The following is an 18,053-nucleotide window of genomic DNA, read 5'->3' on the forward strand; positions in this document are numbered from 1 at the left end:
GGTTTTAGATTCTAATTAAAAAAAACAATATAAAACTTTAGGATGGGCTTATTATATAATTTTAATGACGTGAAAAAATTTAAATTATTCTAAAAAAATATGAAGTTTATTCTAATTTTAATGAGGGCCTAAATAATTTTAAAATGGGGAGCAGATTATAATAATTCTTGCCCCCAAAAGTTGGGGTCTAAAAAAGATGACATATACGTTGTAGAGATTTGGGTTTTCAAGACAATTGAAATTGTCCCTAGTCCCAAAAAAATCGCGTTTTTAGATAAGATCGTTTTTTGGCTTGGGTTTGGGGATTCAACTGCCCCAATTTTTTGGGACAAATCAAAACACACATCATTTCAATCTTGTAATAATTGTTTTTAAATTTTTTTTGGGACCAAATGATTTGGATTTGAACTTGTAATAATTGTTTTTTTGTTGAGGTTCAAACACAATATGATAGGGTGATGTCAATAACAAATACCTTGAAATTTTATGTAGCAGAAATGGAGTCTCTCTCCATCACTTTTTTTTTTTAATAATTTAGATAAGAGAGTTGTCCATGTTGAGAATTAATTGATATAAATACATGCCTATACGAGAAGTCCTTCCTATTAATTTCCAAATTTAAATGTGTTTTATGAAATTATTAGTTTTTGATTCAAAAGAAAATTAGTTTACAAGTCTAATTATAAAAAGAGAACTTGTTATTGTTATTTTACATAAACAATAATCTTTTACCTATAAGGAAAACTCCCCAAACAATCATGTTATTTCCATCAACTAGATTTTCTGCTTTTCAATTTTGCCTCCGCTCAAAATTTCTATTTACAATGCTATAATATGATTTTATTTGTAATTTATTATATTTGATAAAGACGAATGTGTAAATATAATATTCAACTCTAACTAAAGTGGTCAACAATTACGGCTGGGCTGAAATTCATTGGGCTTTTGAGTGGGCTTTGGTTGCAATTTACCACATAGACTGGGCTTTTATTGGGCTTGGTTAATTGGTCAACTCTCAATTTCACACTCATAATGCGTGCCCAAAATATTAGTATTCGTAATATTTATAGGTAAAATATTTAAAATATCCCTGACATATTGGTCCAAAATCTAGTTTATATACTAATTCCGAGTTTTGTGACCAGAACCTTTACAAATTGGGCAACCCTGCTCGAGACCATCGAGAACGAGCACTAAAGATCTTTTAAAAAACAAGAAAAAATGTTCCACCGTGGAAAATCTTGTACAGGTTGGAAATTCCACAGCGAGAAAGTTTTTGAAGTGCCCACATTCGGGGTGGGGTGGAGGTGGGCACCCCTGGACCGCATGAGTCAAATACTCAAATGGTGCTAATCCGATCCTCCCAAACACGCCAACTCTACTTAAAAGAATCAGTAATTCTTCAAGCATAGCATTTAAAACTGAGAATGGAATGAATCTAGAGTCTAGACACAGATTTTCACTAATCAACAAACAAGATCTCTTAATTAACAATAGCATAAAAAAAGTACGTTATCTAGGTAACCACATCAACTACAACTTCCTACAAACCTGCACCTATCTCCCTGCAAACATTCAGCCATGTCCCTATATTTACCATCATCTGTCCAGATTCCAGAGTAGCATTTTAACCAGTCAAGCCAGTGCCATAAAAGTTATTTGTTTTCCCTCCCTCCAAGCTGCTTTTATTCATCAACCACCACTAGACGCTTCAAATATGTGCCTTACATCACACATCATCACCACTGTGTGAACCTACAAAACATTCAAAGTAAGATCAGGGAGATATACACCATCAGAAACTTGTTTCTTATAAATTTAAGATGTATAGCAATTAAAGAAGAATAGTAGATATCAAAGAAATGTGAACACAGATTATCATTTGATCTCAGATGCAAATACCAATGCAAACTAAACCTTTCCATTGACTAAAAGGGAGAAAGGTTTCCCCTTTGCACCGCCGCTGGTAGAAGTGACAGAATAATCTCATATCAGCAATTAAAAGGTGCAACATACAGTATTATACAGCCTGACAGCTCCTTAACGGCTTAGTCCTTTTTCCGAAATTTAACCGGTCATGTAAACATTGAACAACTCGACAGTATTGAAAGTTGAAAGGAGACAGAGTTTGGTAATCAAACTTGTGTAACAGGTTGCTCACATCATCAAGACATCATAGAAAACAAGTCAATAGAGAACTAACAAAACTCCTGAAAAACGAGGGTCATCACATTAAATAGGTAATAGCTTAACACCTCATATGCGACCAAAGAAGATCATCAACTGAAGATAACCACTATCTTCAGAGAGGGCAATATCACTGCTGACACCTTGGCAAAGACTGGTCCAACTCTTGCAGTTGATGAAAGAAATGTTTTCGAAGGCAAACCGGAGTGGATTCACAGATAGGAAGGGGCTTTCCAAACATTCTATAGATTTCAGTGAGATGTACATTACTCCATAAGTATAAATGGTAGTAATCTATGCTTGATTTAGCTTGACCTTAGAGAGTGCAGTATCTTGCCTCTCTAAACACTCTGTGTACCTTTTCCCATTTTAATACAATTTAACTTACCCAGCAAAAATGAAAGGATCATAAAGGAAGTATGCTTCCATTGATACCTCTGCAAAATGGAAACCATATTTTCAGAAACATCCGTGTCTGACACAATAGCACGCCAGGACTTGCATTGGATGCATGGACACACGCTAACACAGACGATTCCAGGTAAGATTTCCCCTCCTTAAAGAAGCAGAAAAAGAGGTGGAAGAGGAAGACGAAAGAGAAGTGTGAAACAAGGACAGATGATAATGATAATCGTACTCTTCGCCTAGTTACATTTGATGGAGTTAAAAGACGAAAGCAAAGGGGACAAACATTTTTGTGGGTACACAAAACCAATTCATTCACATTGGTCCAAATTGTCACATTAGTACCCAATTCTTATAATATTATCCTGTCTAACATGTACACCAACACCATTATACTTGGAATCTTGTGTTAAAGTCTATTGCAACTTTGCCTATAGTCTACAAAGAAAATCGAAAAAGCAGTAACGTAACAAATTCTCAATCGCCTCTAGCAAGGGAACCATAACTTCAAGCCCTTAATATGAAATAGAGCCGTAACTTCAACCATACATCCTTTGAAGCAGCTTCACAAAAAAACAAAAATTGTCCCTCCTCAATTAGAGAAACGGCCAACTTTAATTGACTTAATTCTACTTCATTCAAAGAGATAGGTTCTCTCTCGCCAAGATGTTACCAACCTGACTTCATAGATTCTGGACCGGAAAGTTTAAATCTGAAATACTACCTAAAATTCAAATCATTACATCTAGGAATGACCAATTTGTTTACTGAGAAGGAGATATGTCGAACATATCAACAAATCGTCCAACCAGAACGCATATATGGAATCTAAGGCAAGCACAATCAGCGTGTAGTACTTTGAGGCAGTTGCTTAACCAGAGTAGAAAAATTCAAACATGAGTTGTACTTCCAGTAACATCCTTAGTCTATTAGAAACTATAATGCTGATAGAATAACAAAGAACAAACGATTGTATTATTTCAACAGAATTAGAGATGCTCCGATAAAACGTAGCATCAAGCCATCAAAGCATAAAGGAGGAATAGAAATTATGTGGCTCATTCACAACCTTTAACAAGGAAACTGGTGTCAGTTGTGAAAATATAACGTAAAGATGCTTTTGAGCTCGTAAAATAAGTTTTCTCAAGTAAGCAAGAATGTCAGATGTTAGAGAAATCCCAATAGCTTTCTTATAATATAATGAATTGTAGTATATCAAGAATACGCAAAGAGAAGCAGGTTAACCAAAGTTCAAACATTTAACTGCGTTTGATGGGTTTACAAATGCACTTAGTCCCTAGGATTTGAAGAAATAAAAAAATATATGAATACACAGCTCGTAGGTTGCTTATACAAGTGAAGCTTTGTGTGGGAGCAATAAGATCGGTTGCACACGTCATTCTAGTTTGCTCTACTAGTTGTCTAGTTGTGCACAAAATAAACAGTTCTTATCTAACCACTAGTATCGGCAATCTTAGTACCTAGGTGGAAGATAATGAAGCCACATTGGAGAAATTCATCATTCAGTTTTCTATGAAGCATAAAGGAAATTCAATGATGTGTTCCATTTCAAATCGTCATGCCATATCCCAAATTCAACCAAAATTGACTACACATAACAGGCTACATGCAACACAGCTTATTATTACCACCATGACAAAATTAATTACTATCAAGAAAAAAAAACAATCCGAACCTTCAAATTAACGTCGTCTCTTCTGTCTTCTCAGACTTCTTATGCTCTTCCGTCTTCTCGGGCTTCTTATGCAAATCAAACGTTCTCGTAATAGTATCCACAATACTCCTCTGTGATTCAAGAATCATTTCCATTCTTTTCTTCTCCATCTCTATCCGTTGTTTCTCCGTTTCCTTCATCATTTCCAACTTCATATTCTCCACTCTAACAAACCCTTCGCCAAATGCTCGAACAACCGATGCCAACTCCGATAACAACCTCCCACTATCCTCCTCCACCTCCTCCTCTTCTTCCTCCTCCCCCACATCATCAACTTCAAAAGACCTTTTTCTCTTCCTAAACATCGGATTCCTCAAAAACCTCGAAACCCCAACTCCATCTCCCCCTCCCGCTCGCCCTCCTCCGCTACCATTCCACCTAGGCGGCAATGGCAATGCATCAAAAATTGGCGACGCCATAGGTGGTCTACGCACAATATGATTAATACTCCTCGACTTATTACTATTACTACTATTACTATTCATATTAATTCCATCCTCCTCCTCATTCTCCTCCTCATCATCATCCTCCTCCTCATCCGAAGACCGAGAAACAACTCTCCCCTGCCCAGACCCAATCAGCTGAACCATCGAAACGGGACTCGGCCTAGCAGAAATAGGAAAAGGACCACGTTCCATAAAATCCATCATATCAAAATAAGCCCAAACAGAAGGATAAGGTCTTTGTTTCTCTGTTCGATATCGTTTACGCAGTTTTTCCATCTTATGTCTACATTGTGTAGCGGATTTTGATAATTCTTTAAACCCACATCGAGTAGCAACAGCATTAGCTACTTCTTCCCATTGACTTGCTTTTAATTGACCTCTTTTTAAAGAGTACCATTTTTCTTGATATGCTTCTATTAAGTTTACTGTTTCTAGGTGGGTCCACGGTAGTGGTTGTGTTTTTTTGGGTATTGAAGTTGAGAATTGAAGTTGGGGTATTATGTTTGTTGGTGTTTTTTGTTCTTGTGGTGGTGCAGATGAAGAAGATGGCTGAGACATTTTTTTTTTTTTTTTGGGGGGGTTTTGAGGATGGGGATTTTTTTTTTATTTTGTGGGGTGGTGGTGGAAGCGGTGGTGGTGGTGGGTGGGGTGGTTAAAAGATGAATGTGGTTACGGAGTTGTTCGATGCTAACATGCGCCATGTGCGTGGACTGGGGTTGGGCGCAAACCCACTTTTTGGACTGCTTTGTTTTTCACGAAAATTTGGATTTCAGCCCAAGTATATGGGTTTGACTGTTTGAGGCTACAAATCGAGTTACCCATAGAATGATCGCAAAGTATCTATAAATTTTAGGTTATTGTCAATATAAAGCGGTTCGTGTTTAGTTGTGTTAAACAACTTAAAAATGTATCGAAAGCGACATCACTTCAATTTACATTTATTTATTTAAATATCATATGTGTTATCAGTGCGTGTTATTTACATACATTGTATCCGCAAGAAATCTCAAGCTTTGGTCCAGTAAGTCAAAGATGAAAGTGATATATTGGTAAGTAATATGCAACTATGTTGAGTTAGTCCATAGTTTAAGTGATTAAATAACGAAGCAACCCACAAAGATGAATGTGGTTGGTGCACCAAATAGATCTTACTTTTGGAAAATCGATTGGTCAAGTAGGCTAGGCCACTAATATTTTTGTTGAGGGACTGGAAGATGGAAACCAAAAGAATTTGGTATTGAATAGTGAATACTACGTACAACGAAGCATCTGTATCGTACTGTTGTGAAAAAATTAAGGCATTTTGCGCATCTGTATCGTACTGTTGTCGAAAACAATACTAATAAATGGGGAAGGACCGCAGGACTAGTGTTGATTGATATTTTTTTTCAATAAACATTTCTCTATCAATAATTCTAGGGTGACATTATTTTTAGCCTGGTTTAGTGACATGAATGATGTGGTAAGCTATTTCTGATTCTTTAATCTCTTTCTCACATGAAAAAAAATTAAAAACCGAAAATAGCCTCCAATCCCTCCTAACATTGACTCTTCTCATTCTCTCTTCCACTGGTAAACACTGAACAAGACTAATTTTTTTTTTTTTTTAAAAAAAAAGAGATGGTGATATCTTTATGTTTTTATTGGAGACAAAATCTCTTACAAGTGCAAAATTTGTGAAAACCTTTTTTCATTAATAAATTTTTGGAATCGTCTTTTCCAACAAATCCAATTCTCAAATAAAATTTTCTTCTAATTTTATGTTCTTTAGTGACGAAGAATTTCAATTTACAGAGTCTAAGAGTATAAAACATTATTGCAAAATCTAACAGGTGCACTCTCACATCTGGGCTAAGGTAAGAGATGACTCCGTACCCATATATCCCGTGTATTCTAGAAACTCTAAAACATTATTAGATGAGAAATTGGAAATAAGAAGGGTAATAGAGTAATTTTGTTTAATTTCTTTGTTTGAGTAGTAGATTTGTGAGAGTAGTAAAAAATTGCCAGACACGTCAGTCCTGTCTCCATAGAATTACTCTTACTCTATATATATATATATACATATTAAAATAATTAAGAGAACATATGGTTCACGTTAAAGATCATGTATAGAACTTGGAAGATCCCTTCTATCCATCTGGAAACATGCCCACTTAGCTAAGGAGTGTGCATCCCCATTCCTACTTACCCATTTAAAACTACTTGATTCAAAAGACGAACTCAACACTTCAACCTAATTGCATCCCTAATAGCAAACAAAGTGCATACACATTCTAACTCTGAACAAGCTTTGATAACCTTCAAATACCACATCCTTGCATATGTTGGGTTGTGGAACCGTCGAGCGAGTGAAGCTCCGGTATCTCACCAGCAAGCTTTAGAGTTTTGAAACTTCTTTGGAATTTCGACGATTTGTCGATATTTCGGCCCCAAACCCATTTTTCTCCCTTTTTTTCTATGTACACCTATATAAAGGAAATAGATTAGGGTTTTGAGATAACTTTGAGAGATTCATTTCTTGGGTATTGTGGGAGCTCTATTGAGCTAGGGTTTGAGTGAGGCCTCTTGTTCTTGATTCTTGATATCTCTTGTAAACTCTCCAATCTTTGCTATAAAGGAAACTTGGCTCTTGTGTGGATGTAGGTAATATTTACCGAACCACCTTAAATCTTTGTGTCTCTTTGCATGATTTACTTCCATTATTATTGTTTGCTTGCTATGGGTGATGATAAATTGGTGGCTTTGCTTGTTTGAGTTTGTTGTGATAACTACCAAAGTCTTGGGTGGGTGATTTCCTTGGTGTGAGCTCCAAGTTGAAATCATTTGGGATAGAAAGTAACTAGATTGAGGTGTGACTTTCTAGTGAAATCTCCCAACAAGTGGTATCAGAGCTACAGGACTGTAACAGAGCTACAGGGTGTGTGAGGAAAAGACTTCACCTTTAGCATTGGAGGCTAGGTGTTTGAGAAAATTCCTCTGAGAGGTTCTCCACTGTTGGTTTTGATTCAGTAAAGTCATGACGACCGACAAAGAAAGCTACAGGATAGAGAAGTTTGATGGAACAAACTTTGGCTATTGGAAGATGCAAATTGAGGACGTTCTCTATCAAAAGGATTTGATGGAAACGTTGATAAGTGAGAAGCCTGAGGAGATTCCGCAAGACAAATGGGATTTGCAAGATAGAAAGGCCTTGGCCACAATCCGATTGAGTCTTTCGAAGTCGGTAGCCTTCAATATTAAGATCGAGAGAAGATGGCGAAGTCTCATGGAGGCACTTACTACGATGTATGAACAACCCTCGCCGCGAACAAAGTCTATTTAATCACCAAGCTATTTAGTATGAGAATGTCGGAGGGGACATCCTTCAAGGATCACTTAAATGAATTCAACCAAACTAAGGACCAATTGGAGTCGGTTGAGATTACATTTAGTGATGAGGTGCTAGCTTTGGCGATACTTGGACAAATGCCTCCAAGTTGGAAGGCTACAGTTGTGGCTATTAGTGGCTCTGCGGGAATGACCAAGTTGAAGTTTGAGCACGTTGTTAGTATGATACTAACCGAGGAACCGAGAGGCGGGATTATCCTTCATCTTCGGGTCAACTTCGGCTTCGGTGATCGGCATTGAATCGAAAGTAGGGGAGAAATTCAAACAGGAATCGTGGTAAGAAGAAGTGGAGGGGGAGATCGAAATCTCAAGCCCCCCAATTGCAAAGCGTTGAACACAAACCTCGAGACATTAGTGAAGTGGTGTGCTATAATTGTGGTAGGCTTGGCCACTATAGCCCCAATTATCCGGCACCAAGAAACAACAACAACATTAATAAGAACAAGAAAAAGAATCAAGAAGCTAATGTTGTTGAGATGGTAGATGACGCTTTGATATGTTCGATGGAGCACAAGAAGGAGTCTTGGGTACTTGATTCCGGCGCATCTTTCCATGCTACCTCACATCGAGAGTTCCTTGAGAACTACACCGAAGGTGACCTTGGAACGGTCTTTCTCGATGATGACCAACCTTGTGACATTCGGCAAAGGGGTGGCGTGCATGTCAAGATGAATGGCTCGTCATGGTTATTGAGGGACGCCGGACAATCGCCCGGATTTGAGGAAGAATTTGATTTCTGTGGGGCAATTGGCAAGTGAAGGATTTGTTACATTCTTCACCGGTGATACTTGGAAGGTCTCGAAGGGTTCATTGATTGTTGCAAATGGTAAGAAAGATGGTACTCTCTACATGACTGCACATGGTTGTGAGTCGATTGTCGTGGCACATGGCAAAGAGGATCCGAATGTTTGGCACCGCAGACTTGGTCACATGAGTGAGAAATGAATGAAAATCCTTCACTCTTCTGGTAAACTCCCAAAGTTACAGTCGACTGAAATTGACTTCTGTGAGAATTGTGTATTTGGAAAGCAGAAGCGGTGAGTTTTCGAGAGAATGGGTCAGACTCCGAAAGCAAGAAGGCTTGAGTTGATTCATACAGATGTCTGGGGGCCAGCTAATGTCTCTTCACTTGGCGGAAAGTCATATTTTGTGACATTCATTGATGACCATACTAGGAAGGTGTGGGTCTATTTCTTGAGACACAAGTCGAAGTATTTGAAGTATTCAAGACTTGGAAGGCCATGGTTGAGAATGAGACAAGCTTGAAAGTAAAGAAGTTCGAGATCCGACAACGGTGGAGAGTATGAGGATTCGGTTTTAAGAAGTCTTTGTCTCGACAATGGCATTAAGATGGAAAAGACTTTGCGGGGACACCTCGCCAGAATGGGGTTGCAGAGCGGATGAATAGAACACGGAGAGAGAGAGCTAGGTGTATGCGCATTACTCAGTAAAGCTTACCCAAGCAGTTTTGGGCGAAAGTGTTAGCACAAAGAGCCTTACCTGATCAATAGAGGACCATCAGTACCTTTGGATTTTAAGATTCCAGAGGAAGTGTGGAGCGGGAAGGATGTGAACCTTTCCCATTTGAAGGTGTTTGGTTGTGTGTCCTATGTCCACATTAGTGACCAAGCTAGAAGCAAGCTTGATGCTAAGTCACTAAAGTGCACCTTCATCGGCTATGGCGGTGATGATTTTGGGTATCGCTTTTGGGATGATCAAAATCGGAAAATCATTCGTAGTAGAGATGTTGTGTTTAATGAGAAGGTGATGTACAAGGATAGAGATGAAGCACAAACCAAGGAATCGGGTACAGAGAGCGGCACAGAGTATGTTGAGTTGGAAGACTTCGATGTAAGTCGTGGTATAGTGGGAGCCCCACAAATGAGGATGATAAGTAGTAGTAACTCAGAGAATAATAATGATACTACACCACCGAAGTCCATCTCCACCTCGTGCCCCAAGGAAGACATCCGGGCCACATGTACCGAAAGTAACGAGATATCCACCCTCCACCTATGTGAATTACTTGCTACTTCATCGATGGTGGCGAGCCCCAATGCTATGATGAAGCATTGGAGGTGAGTGATGCAAGCAAGTGGGAGCTTGTTATGCAAGATGAGATGAAGTCCCTCATCTCTAGTAGTGGCATGGGGAGTTAGCCAAATTACCCATGGGCAAGAAGGCTCTACAAAACAAATGGGTGTTTAGAGTCAAAGAGGAACATGATGGTTCCCAGAGATACAAAGCGAGGCTAGTAGTCAAGGGTTTTCAGCAGAAAAAGCAAGGGGTTGACTTCACGAGATATTCTCCCGTGGTGAAACCGAATACTATTCGGGTCGGTGTTGAGTATTGTTGTGTTGTGGAAGATTTGTATCTTGAGTAGTTGGATGTTAAAACCGCCTTCCTCCATGGTGACCTAGTTGAGGAAATTTACATCAAAGAACCGGAGGGTTCATCAAGAAGCGGTAAAAGAGAATATGGTATCGTGCTCGAAAAGAGCTTGTATGGTTTGAAGCAAGCCCCTAGTAAAGGGGTACGGAAGTTTGATAACTTCATGCAAGGAAATGGCTACTATAAGTAACCATTCACCATTGTTGCTACTTCAAGAGGTTCGACTCAGCCTACGTCATCCCTGTTGCTATATGTTGATGATATGTTAGTAGCAAGTTCCGATATGTCGAAATTGGGAGATTGAAAGAGAAGTTAGCAAGTGAGTTCTCTATGAAGGACTTGGGTGTAAGCGAAACAGATTCTAGGGATGAGGACCGAGGAAGAGATAGCAAAAAGGTATTCGAGTTGTCTCAGCCGAAAGTATATATTGAGAAGGTATTGAAGAGGTTCAACATGGGTAGTCGCGAAACCGGTTTGCACACCTTTGGCGATCCACTTCAAGTTGTCCAAGGAACACTCTCCCAAGATTTGTTGAGGAAAGAAACTTCATGGCTAAGATACCATACGCCTCGCCATTGGAAGTCTTATGTATGCCATGGTTTGCACGCGTCAGGATATAGCCCCCAAGCAAGGGGGAGCCGCCGATGAGATTTATGTCTAATCCTGGCAAGCAACATTGGGAAGCCGTGAAGTGGATATTGAGATATCCGGAGAGGTACTACAGAGAAATGCCTATGTTATGGAAGGGTGTTGTGAACTTAAAAAGGGTATGTGGATGCCGACTTTGCGGGGTGAGGTAGATCGCAAGAAGAAGCTTTGGTTATGTCTTTATGGAGGTGTGCTACCGATGAGTTGGATTTCTCGATTCTGAAGGGCGAGTATGTGGCCGCGTACAAAGGCAAGCAAAGAGATGATCCGTTACGAGGGATTGATGGAAGAGCTTGGGATGAAGCAAGAGAGAAGTGTGTTACAGGACTTGATCGAGTGCTATACATCTTGCTAAGAATTCCGCCTTTCATTCTAGGACCAAGCACATTGGTCTCCGGTATCATTTTATCCGATCTCCGTTGGAGGATGAGGTTTTGGCACTTGAGAAGATCCGAGGGAGTGAGAATCCGGCCGGATATGTTGATTTCAAGACCGTGCCTCATCGAGAAGTTGAAGTTGTGTTCAACCCGGTGGGTCTTCTTGATTGAAACCATGATGGATGAGCCGAAAGTGTTTCTTTAGTAAATTGAAATTGGATGGAGTTGTTACAATTGAGTTGTGATGTGCATGTAGAATCTCGAAGGTTCCAAGTGGGAGATTGTTGGGTTGTGGAACCGTCGAGCGAGTGAAGCTCCCAGATCTCACCAAAGAAGCTTTTAGAGTTTTGAAACTTCTTTGGAATTTTCGACGATTTGTCGATATTTCGCCCCAAACCCATTTTTCTCCCCTTTTTTCTATGTACACCTATATAAAGGAAATAGATTAGGGTTTTGAGATAACTTTGAGAGATTCATTTCTTGGGTATTGTGGGAGCTCTATCGAGCTAGGGTTTGAGTGAGGCCTCTTGTTTTGATTCTTGATATCTCTTGTAAACTCTCCAATTTGCTTTATAAAGGAAACTTGGCTCTTGTGTGGATGTAGGTAATATTTACCGAACCACCTTAAATCTTTGGTCTCTTGCATGATTTACTTCCATTATTATTGTTTGCTTGCTATGGGTGATGATAAATTGGTGGCTTTGCTTGTTTGAGTTTGTTGTGATAACTACCAAAGTCTTGGGTGGGTGATTTTCTTGGTGTGAGCTCCAAGTTGAAATCATTTGGGATAGAAAGTAACTAGATTGAGGTGTGACTTTCTAGTGAAATCTCCCAACAGCATAGTAGTTGTTATGCTAATTTGATAGCAACCTCAACTGCATGCATCTAAGCTTCTTCTACTTGGCATGCCTTGAATCTGCGAACTGCATATTCAATTATTTCCCCTACACTGTTCGTAACAACGCTCCCTGCTCCAGCCCGCCTCATGTCCCTTTTAATTGATAACTGAATATCCCTACTCGGCCAAGTTGTCCTTATGCACTGAATAGAAAACTGGTCATGTAGGCTTAGCAGCGTGCTGTACAAACACTTGGTACAATTTGGTATGAGTCCAGGGCTATGCAATAACCGGTTTCTAGGATTGGAAATTGAATACCACGTGCACACATTTATAGGCAAGTAAACTGTCGTTTTCTTTTCTTCGTATTATTTTAAACACAAAAAACCCCCACAAAGCTTTTAAATAACAAACTCAAGAAATAAAAATAAATAAAAACGAGCTTTCTCTGCCACCTCTCATCTTATTTGATTCACAGGGAGTGGGAAAATTGAAAAACAAGAAGGCAACATGAAAATTAGAAACCGTCATATTCTATGTTTTAGTTTTGCTTTTACTGAACCCACACCCCCCCCGTGGAGAGATATATTTAAGTATAATTGAAATTATGTTGATCTTTCTCTCTCAAAACTAAGAGTAAATAATTTAGAACAAAAGCTTGTCTCTCTCGAAACCTAGACGTACATATGTTTTGTACTTTTGTATTGTGTTCATCTTCGTAGTTTCTTTTGTAGTCGAGAATGTTGATTATGGAAGAAGAAAAGGAGGGTGGTGGAGGAGGAAGCCGAGTGGCCGGGTTTGTTTGTTTGTTTTTGGTTTGTTTGGTTTTTTGTATTTCTATAATGTGAAAATGAAAGAAAACAAATCAAAGACCATTAATACTGAGTAGTTGAGAATGCTCCCAGTGACCCACGTCAGCCCCCTTTTTTCTCTGGGACTGACACATCATATTTTACCTAAAAAAATGAATTCTACGCCCATATTCGCCCTTTTTTTTAATTCAATTGTTAAGAAATTCCAGATAAGTAGATAAAACCTTTCTTAAATCTTATCTCAATTCTTAAATTTTATCTCCATTCTTAAGCCGTTCTTAAATCTTATCTCATTCTTTTTCATTTTAGTACCGTGTTTCAAATCAAAGGCTTAACGTGAATCTTCAAGCAATCTTACAGGAATTGTGAAGGCAAGAGAGAGGATGGGTAAACATATTATTCATGATAATCTCTCTCTTATTCTCAACAGATAAGAAACAAATTAAGGCGTCACATAAAAATTCCTCTTATGGAAAGTAAGTCCATCCATTTGTTCGAAACATAGATGTAAATGACGAGTTTGTAAAGGACATAGATCTATGGATGAGGGCCCAAATAGTTCTCAAAGCGTTGGAAGTGAGGATGAAAGAGTTGATGTTGAGGAGAATGGTTTGGATGAAGAGCGAGCCTAAATTTTGAAGAGATGGAATCAGAATCAAGAAACTTGAAGATGATCGTGATAATACCCATGCTATTTTGAAAAAGCCAAGAAAATGCGATTGCAATTTTCTTTTCCGAAACCGATGGAGCGGTAAGTTTGCATAATAATGGATTGACTATACTCTATAGTGATATTAAGATGTTATTTTATAGGTACAACTCCAAACACATATGAACCCTTGGTGAAAATCTTTCATTACTTAGATATTTGTTATCTATCTTATTTCACAAAAGCTCTCTCAATTCTCTAATTTCACTTGAAATTTCTCAAATGATGTTTATATGATAGGATAATTTGCATTTCACCATTTGGGTCGCCGGCTTAACTTATAATTATTACGTTGATTTTTTCGAGTCCCAGTTGGCCCATGATAATCTCGACATGGGTGATAAGCAACTGACCATAGGAGTTGGTCAACAAAGAAATGGTTATTTGCATAGCGTTGCTAAAAGTGTCAATGGTGAAAGATTACCACTTGAGCCACAGATTTGAACCGAAAGTATGTTGCAAACTTCATTAGTGCAGTGATGGATCGTGGAACTAGGTTTCGTCAATTGAATACACAATTGAAAAATTGCTCTATATCTTTCATAAGGTCTCTCATTTGGAGGATAAGATTTGGGGATGGCATAATGCGGGTGAGTTCACTGTTAAAAGTGCTTATAATGGGTGTTTTCATTTAATTTATCTTGGATTACCTTTTGGAAAAGTAAATGAGTAATTGACATCATATTATCGTTACATATGGAATCCAGAGCTAAACTCTAAGTAGACGCGTCTAGAAAAACTCGACAAAGAATGTAGTCTATAGAATTACAAGTACAATTTCTTGATGACCACTATATCATTTACTTTTGAGTGTGTGTATATTAATTATGTGCTAATATTTCAAACAGGTTCAAGCAGGTTCTTTTTCATATTTAGGAGGAAATGGATCACAATAAATCTTTCCATCATAGTAATATGGTAGTTCCGATTCCTTCCGAAGCTCAAGGAAACCTTTGCTATATCACCTTTTTACTTTGATTTTCCTCCAAACGAAAAGAGCGAGGATTGGACAATAAAACTCGACATACTACCCATAAAGTGGTTGCAGCGAGGTAATTAGAAATTACTTATGAGCTTTATGTTATTGGGGGTAGTTGAATATCACCTAGAGTTTTAAAGTAAAGAGAAAGAGATGATTTGAGGAAAGAAAGTGAAAGAGGAGAGAAAATATAACAGAAAGAACTACCTTGCTTATATGTATGAGACCCATATTGCATATATGCGTCCAAAAAAAAAATACTAGCTTGATAAACAATAAAGCCTTCCTGCCTTGAAATTTCTCATCACAGCAACAGCACTCCCAGAATTCCCATTTCTTATATTCCTCAGCATTTGCCATTTAGGAGCATATGTTTCCACTTGAGTTGTTGGAAATCCAAATATTTGAATTTGTCTGTTTTCGTATACTTTGATTTTGTTAGTCACTTACTCAATACATAGACGTTTTCGTTGTTAAGCTCCAAATCTGCAAGCATACTCAAGTATTATTTACCATCTATTAGATTTCTATGTGAAAGATTTATGTGTAAACCTTACTTCTGAATTAACTAAGCTTTTTTAATGCGATGAGTCCACATAGATTTGTGTGTGCAAATGCAGAAGGAACGGACTGTAAATTGAAGGGACATGATAGGAAACCTTAGGTTGCTTCAAGTAGATTGCTTCTCAAACATTGCTTATTTCAATTCACACTTTTGAAAACATGAACTCCCTCTATATAAATATGCATAGCAGTTGATGTATACTTAGTGATTCTGGTCAGTCCACCTTCTCATGTGCCTTGGCTTCAAAAAACCACATTCGTTAATAGCTCAAGCTCTTACAACATACAATTAATGTATGATGTTGTAGTAAAGAGCATCAAGATATGAGCAGGTGTAGTAAAACTATTAAAAGTGGCTTTCACGTTAGTTTTCCATTGGGTTTTCTTCATGGTGCTAGAATTTGATTCGATTCTTTGTGCTGAAAAATTCACGATTTACTTTCGTATATTGATTGCCTTGAGTAACCAGCACCAGGTCCGGGTGGAGATTGAATCTCTTTATGATGGTTTGGATTTCTCAGAACCACTAACCCGAGCAAGATTTGAAGAGTTGAACAATGACCTATTCAGGAAGACAATGGGACCTGTACCAGAATTCCCAAGGTTCAACAACTCCTTAGGGATTACTTTGATGGAAAGGAGCCAAACGGTGGTGTTATTATCAACTCATCATTATTGACACAAGTCCACTTCCCAGCACTGATCACAACCTTTCAAGAGCTGAGGTCAGATTGAGATTATGTTGTCGTTTCTATCTGGTTGCAGCCACTAGAAAGCCATTCGTTGAATGGTTCATGTCTAATCGAATAGCTTCATTCTTTTTATCCTTGACAAGAATCTTATAAAACTAATGATCACTAAACATTTGGCTTTGTGAACCCTTATCTTTTTCTTTTTCAGAAACAGAATATATAACATGGGAAAAAATTATATGCAGGTATTCCCACTCATCAAAACTCTTACATTCAACATAATTTGCTCTCTTTTGTTTGGGTTGGAGCATGGAACAAAAAGAGAGAAATTGGTGGAGTGGTTTGAAGAGATGGTAGAGGCCAGAGGGCCTGTTATCAGTCCCAGTGAATTTACCTTTCACCACCTTCAATCGCAGCATTTGGGCAAGCTCAAGGATTCAAAACATGATCATGGACATCATAAGTGAAAAGAAATTGGCTGTAGAGGAACAAGTGGTTTCTCCAGACCAAAAAGACCTTATCAGTAACTTACTTAGCATGCATAGAGAAGACAATTCAGCATTGCGATGCACTACCTGGTCACCCGGTTCACATGGAAGTTATGCTTGAAGGTGGAAACATTGTAGAATCATTCGATTCATGTAAACATCCGAACTGAAATCAACGTTGTGGTTAAAAAAAGCACTAGCTGTGTTCAAAGTTCTTCAACCGAATATTTTATCTGTAAATTCCTTGCGGTGATTTCTAGCCAGGTTCTGGAGCATATGGCTGAAGAAAATGGATCTGTAAACTTTATGCTGATCTACGTAGTACTTAAGACGCAAATACTAAATATTAAAGCAATCTACAGTGTTTAGTTATTAGTACTCTACAGCGAGTTATTTATACCATGCATAATCTGGCATAATTATTGAAGCTTTATTTCAAAGTTTGCCCTCCGAGGACGAGCTGCAAAATATAGTAGACCCACTATTGACTGACTGCTAGCCGAATTACAATTACAGAGGTAGATAAATAGCTAGGACGGTTAAATGTAGGTTGCAAAAAAAAAGTTGGCAATTTAACAAAGTTTCCCGAACTGGAGCGTTAGTGGTTCAACATCCTATTATGGCTGAAATACTGTTTTGGTACTCTCTTATTAGTCTCTTCTCCTTGGCTTTAGGCAGAGCTATTACAGTAGGCTACAAAGCAAAACATAGTGATAGTGCTGCTGGAAATGCAAAAGAAAAGCACAAAAAAGCTTCTTGCGCTACCAGTTAACAAAATAAAGAGGAGACGAATCAACTTACGTTACCCTTCATGTCAGTTAAAAGAAACAAAGAAAAATACAACCAGTCCCATTAACTACAACGCTGTAAAACTTTGGGAATCAGAAAACTAAAGTATAAAGGACCTTTAGCATAGCTGTTGGGGTAATTTTGAACATCATTACAGAAATTTGGTTTTCATTTGATACAATTCCACTTCGTTCCTTCAGTCTTGATCAATGACTAGAACAAAATCTGCGCTCCATATGCAACTAACACTACACTACATGACTACAATTAGCTTACTAGGATTCATTTAATCTATTGAAAAACTAAGGATTCATTTACATTAGCTTACGAGGAGGAAGGTCAGTCAATACTCTGTCAATGATAGGTAATGCAACTAATGGCAGATAACGGTAGGTAATGTTCTATTGTAGTTGTTAATAGTTTGATAAAAGTAAAAATAGTTAATCGTGAACTATCAATGTAGCAGGTCCGGCCGCAGGCGGACTAATTGGCTAGTAAGAAAATGGAAGTTAAGTTGACGTCGTCAGATGAGGGACACGTGGTATTAGATTGTAAACTGTTACTGGTTATTGCATAACCACACTCATCTGGTATCATTTAGCA

The 18,053-nt window shown here is 38.2% G+C and overlaps 1 protein-coding gene and 1 long non-coding RNA gene across 3 annotated transcripts; one reads left to right on the forward strand and one right to left on the reverse strand.

The window, feature by feature from the left end:
- Positions 1 to 1,439: 1,439 nt before the first annotated feature.
- Positions 1,440 to 5,462, reverse strand: LOC147501887 (Homeodomain-like superfamily protein). The gene is made up of 2 exons (XM_086606901.1): positions 4,289 to 5,462; positions 1,440 to 1,755 (listed from the first exon to the last, which is right to left on the reverse strand). The coding sequence occupies exon 1, from the start codon at positions 5,329 to 5,331 to the stop codon at positions 4,291 to 4,293; it is 1,041 nt and encodes a 346-aa protein (XP_086463027.1). The 5' UTR covers positions 5,332 to 5,462; the 3' UTR covers positions 1,440 to 1,755; positions 4,289 to 4,290.
- Positions 5,463 to 14,881: 9,419 nt separating this feature from the next.
- Positions 14,882 to 17,044, forward strand: LOC147501888 (uncharacterized). Of its 2 annotated transcripts, XR_015219886.1 has the most exons (3): positions 14,882 to 14,990; positions 15,951 to 16,206; positions 16,419 to 17,044. It is a non-coding gene; the product is annotated as an uncharacterized LOC147501888 (long non-coding RNA). The 2 variants fall into 2 exon arrangements; XR_015219885.1 differs by lacking the exon at positions 14,882 to 14,990 and having other exon boundaries at positions 15,505 to 16,206.
- The last annotated feature ends 1,009 nt before the right edge of the window (positions 17,045 to 18,053 follow it).

The sequence above is a fragment of the Coptis chinensis genome, chromosome 4 (assembly GCF_015680905.1).
Source record: "Coptis chinensis isolate HL-2020 chromosome 4, ASM1568090v1, whole genome shotgun sequence".
NCBI classification, from domain to species: domain Eukaryota; kingdom Viridiplantae; phylum Streptophyta; class Magnoliopsida; order Ranunculales; family Ranunculaceae; genus Coptis; species Coptis chinensis.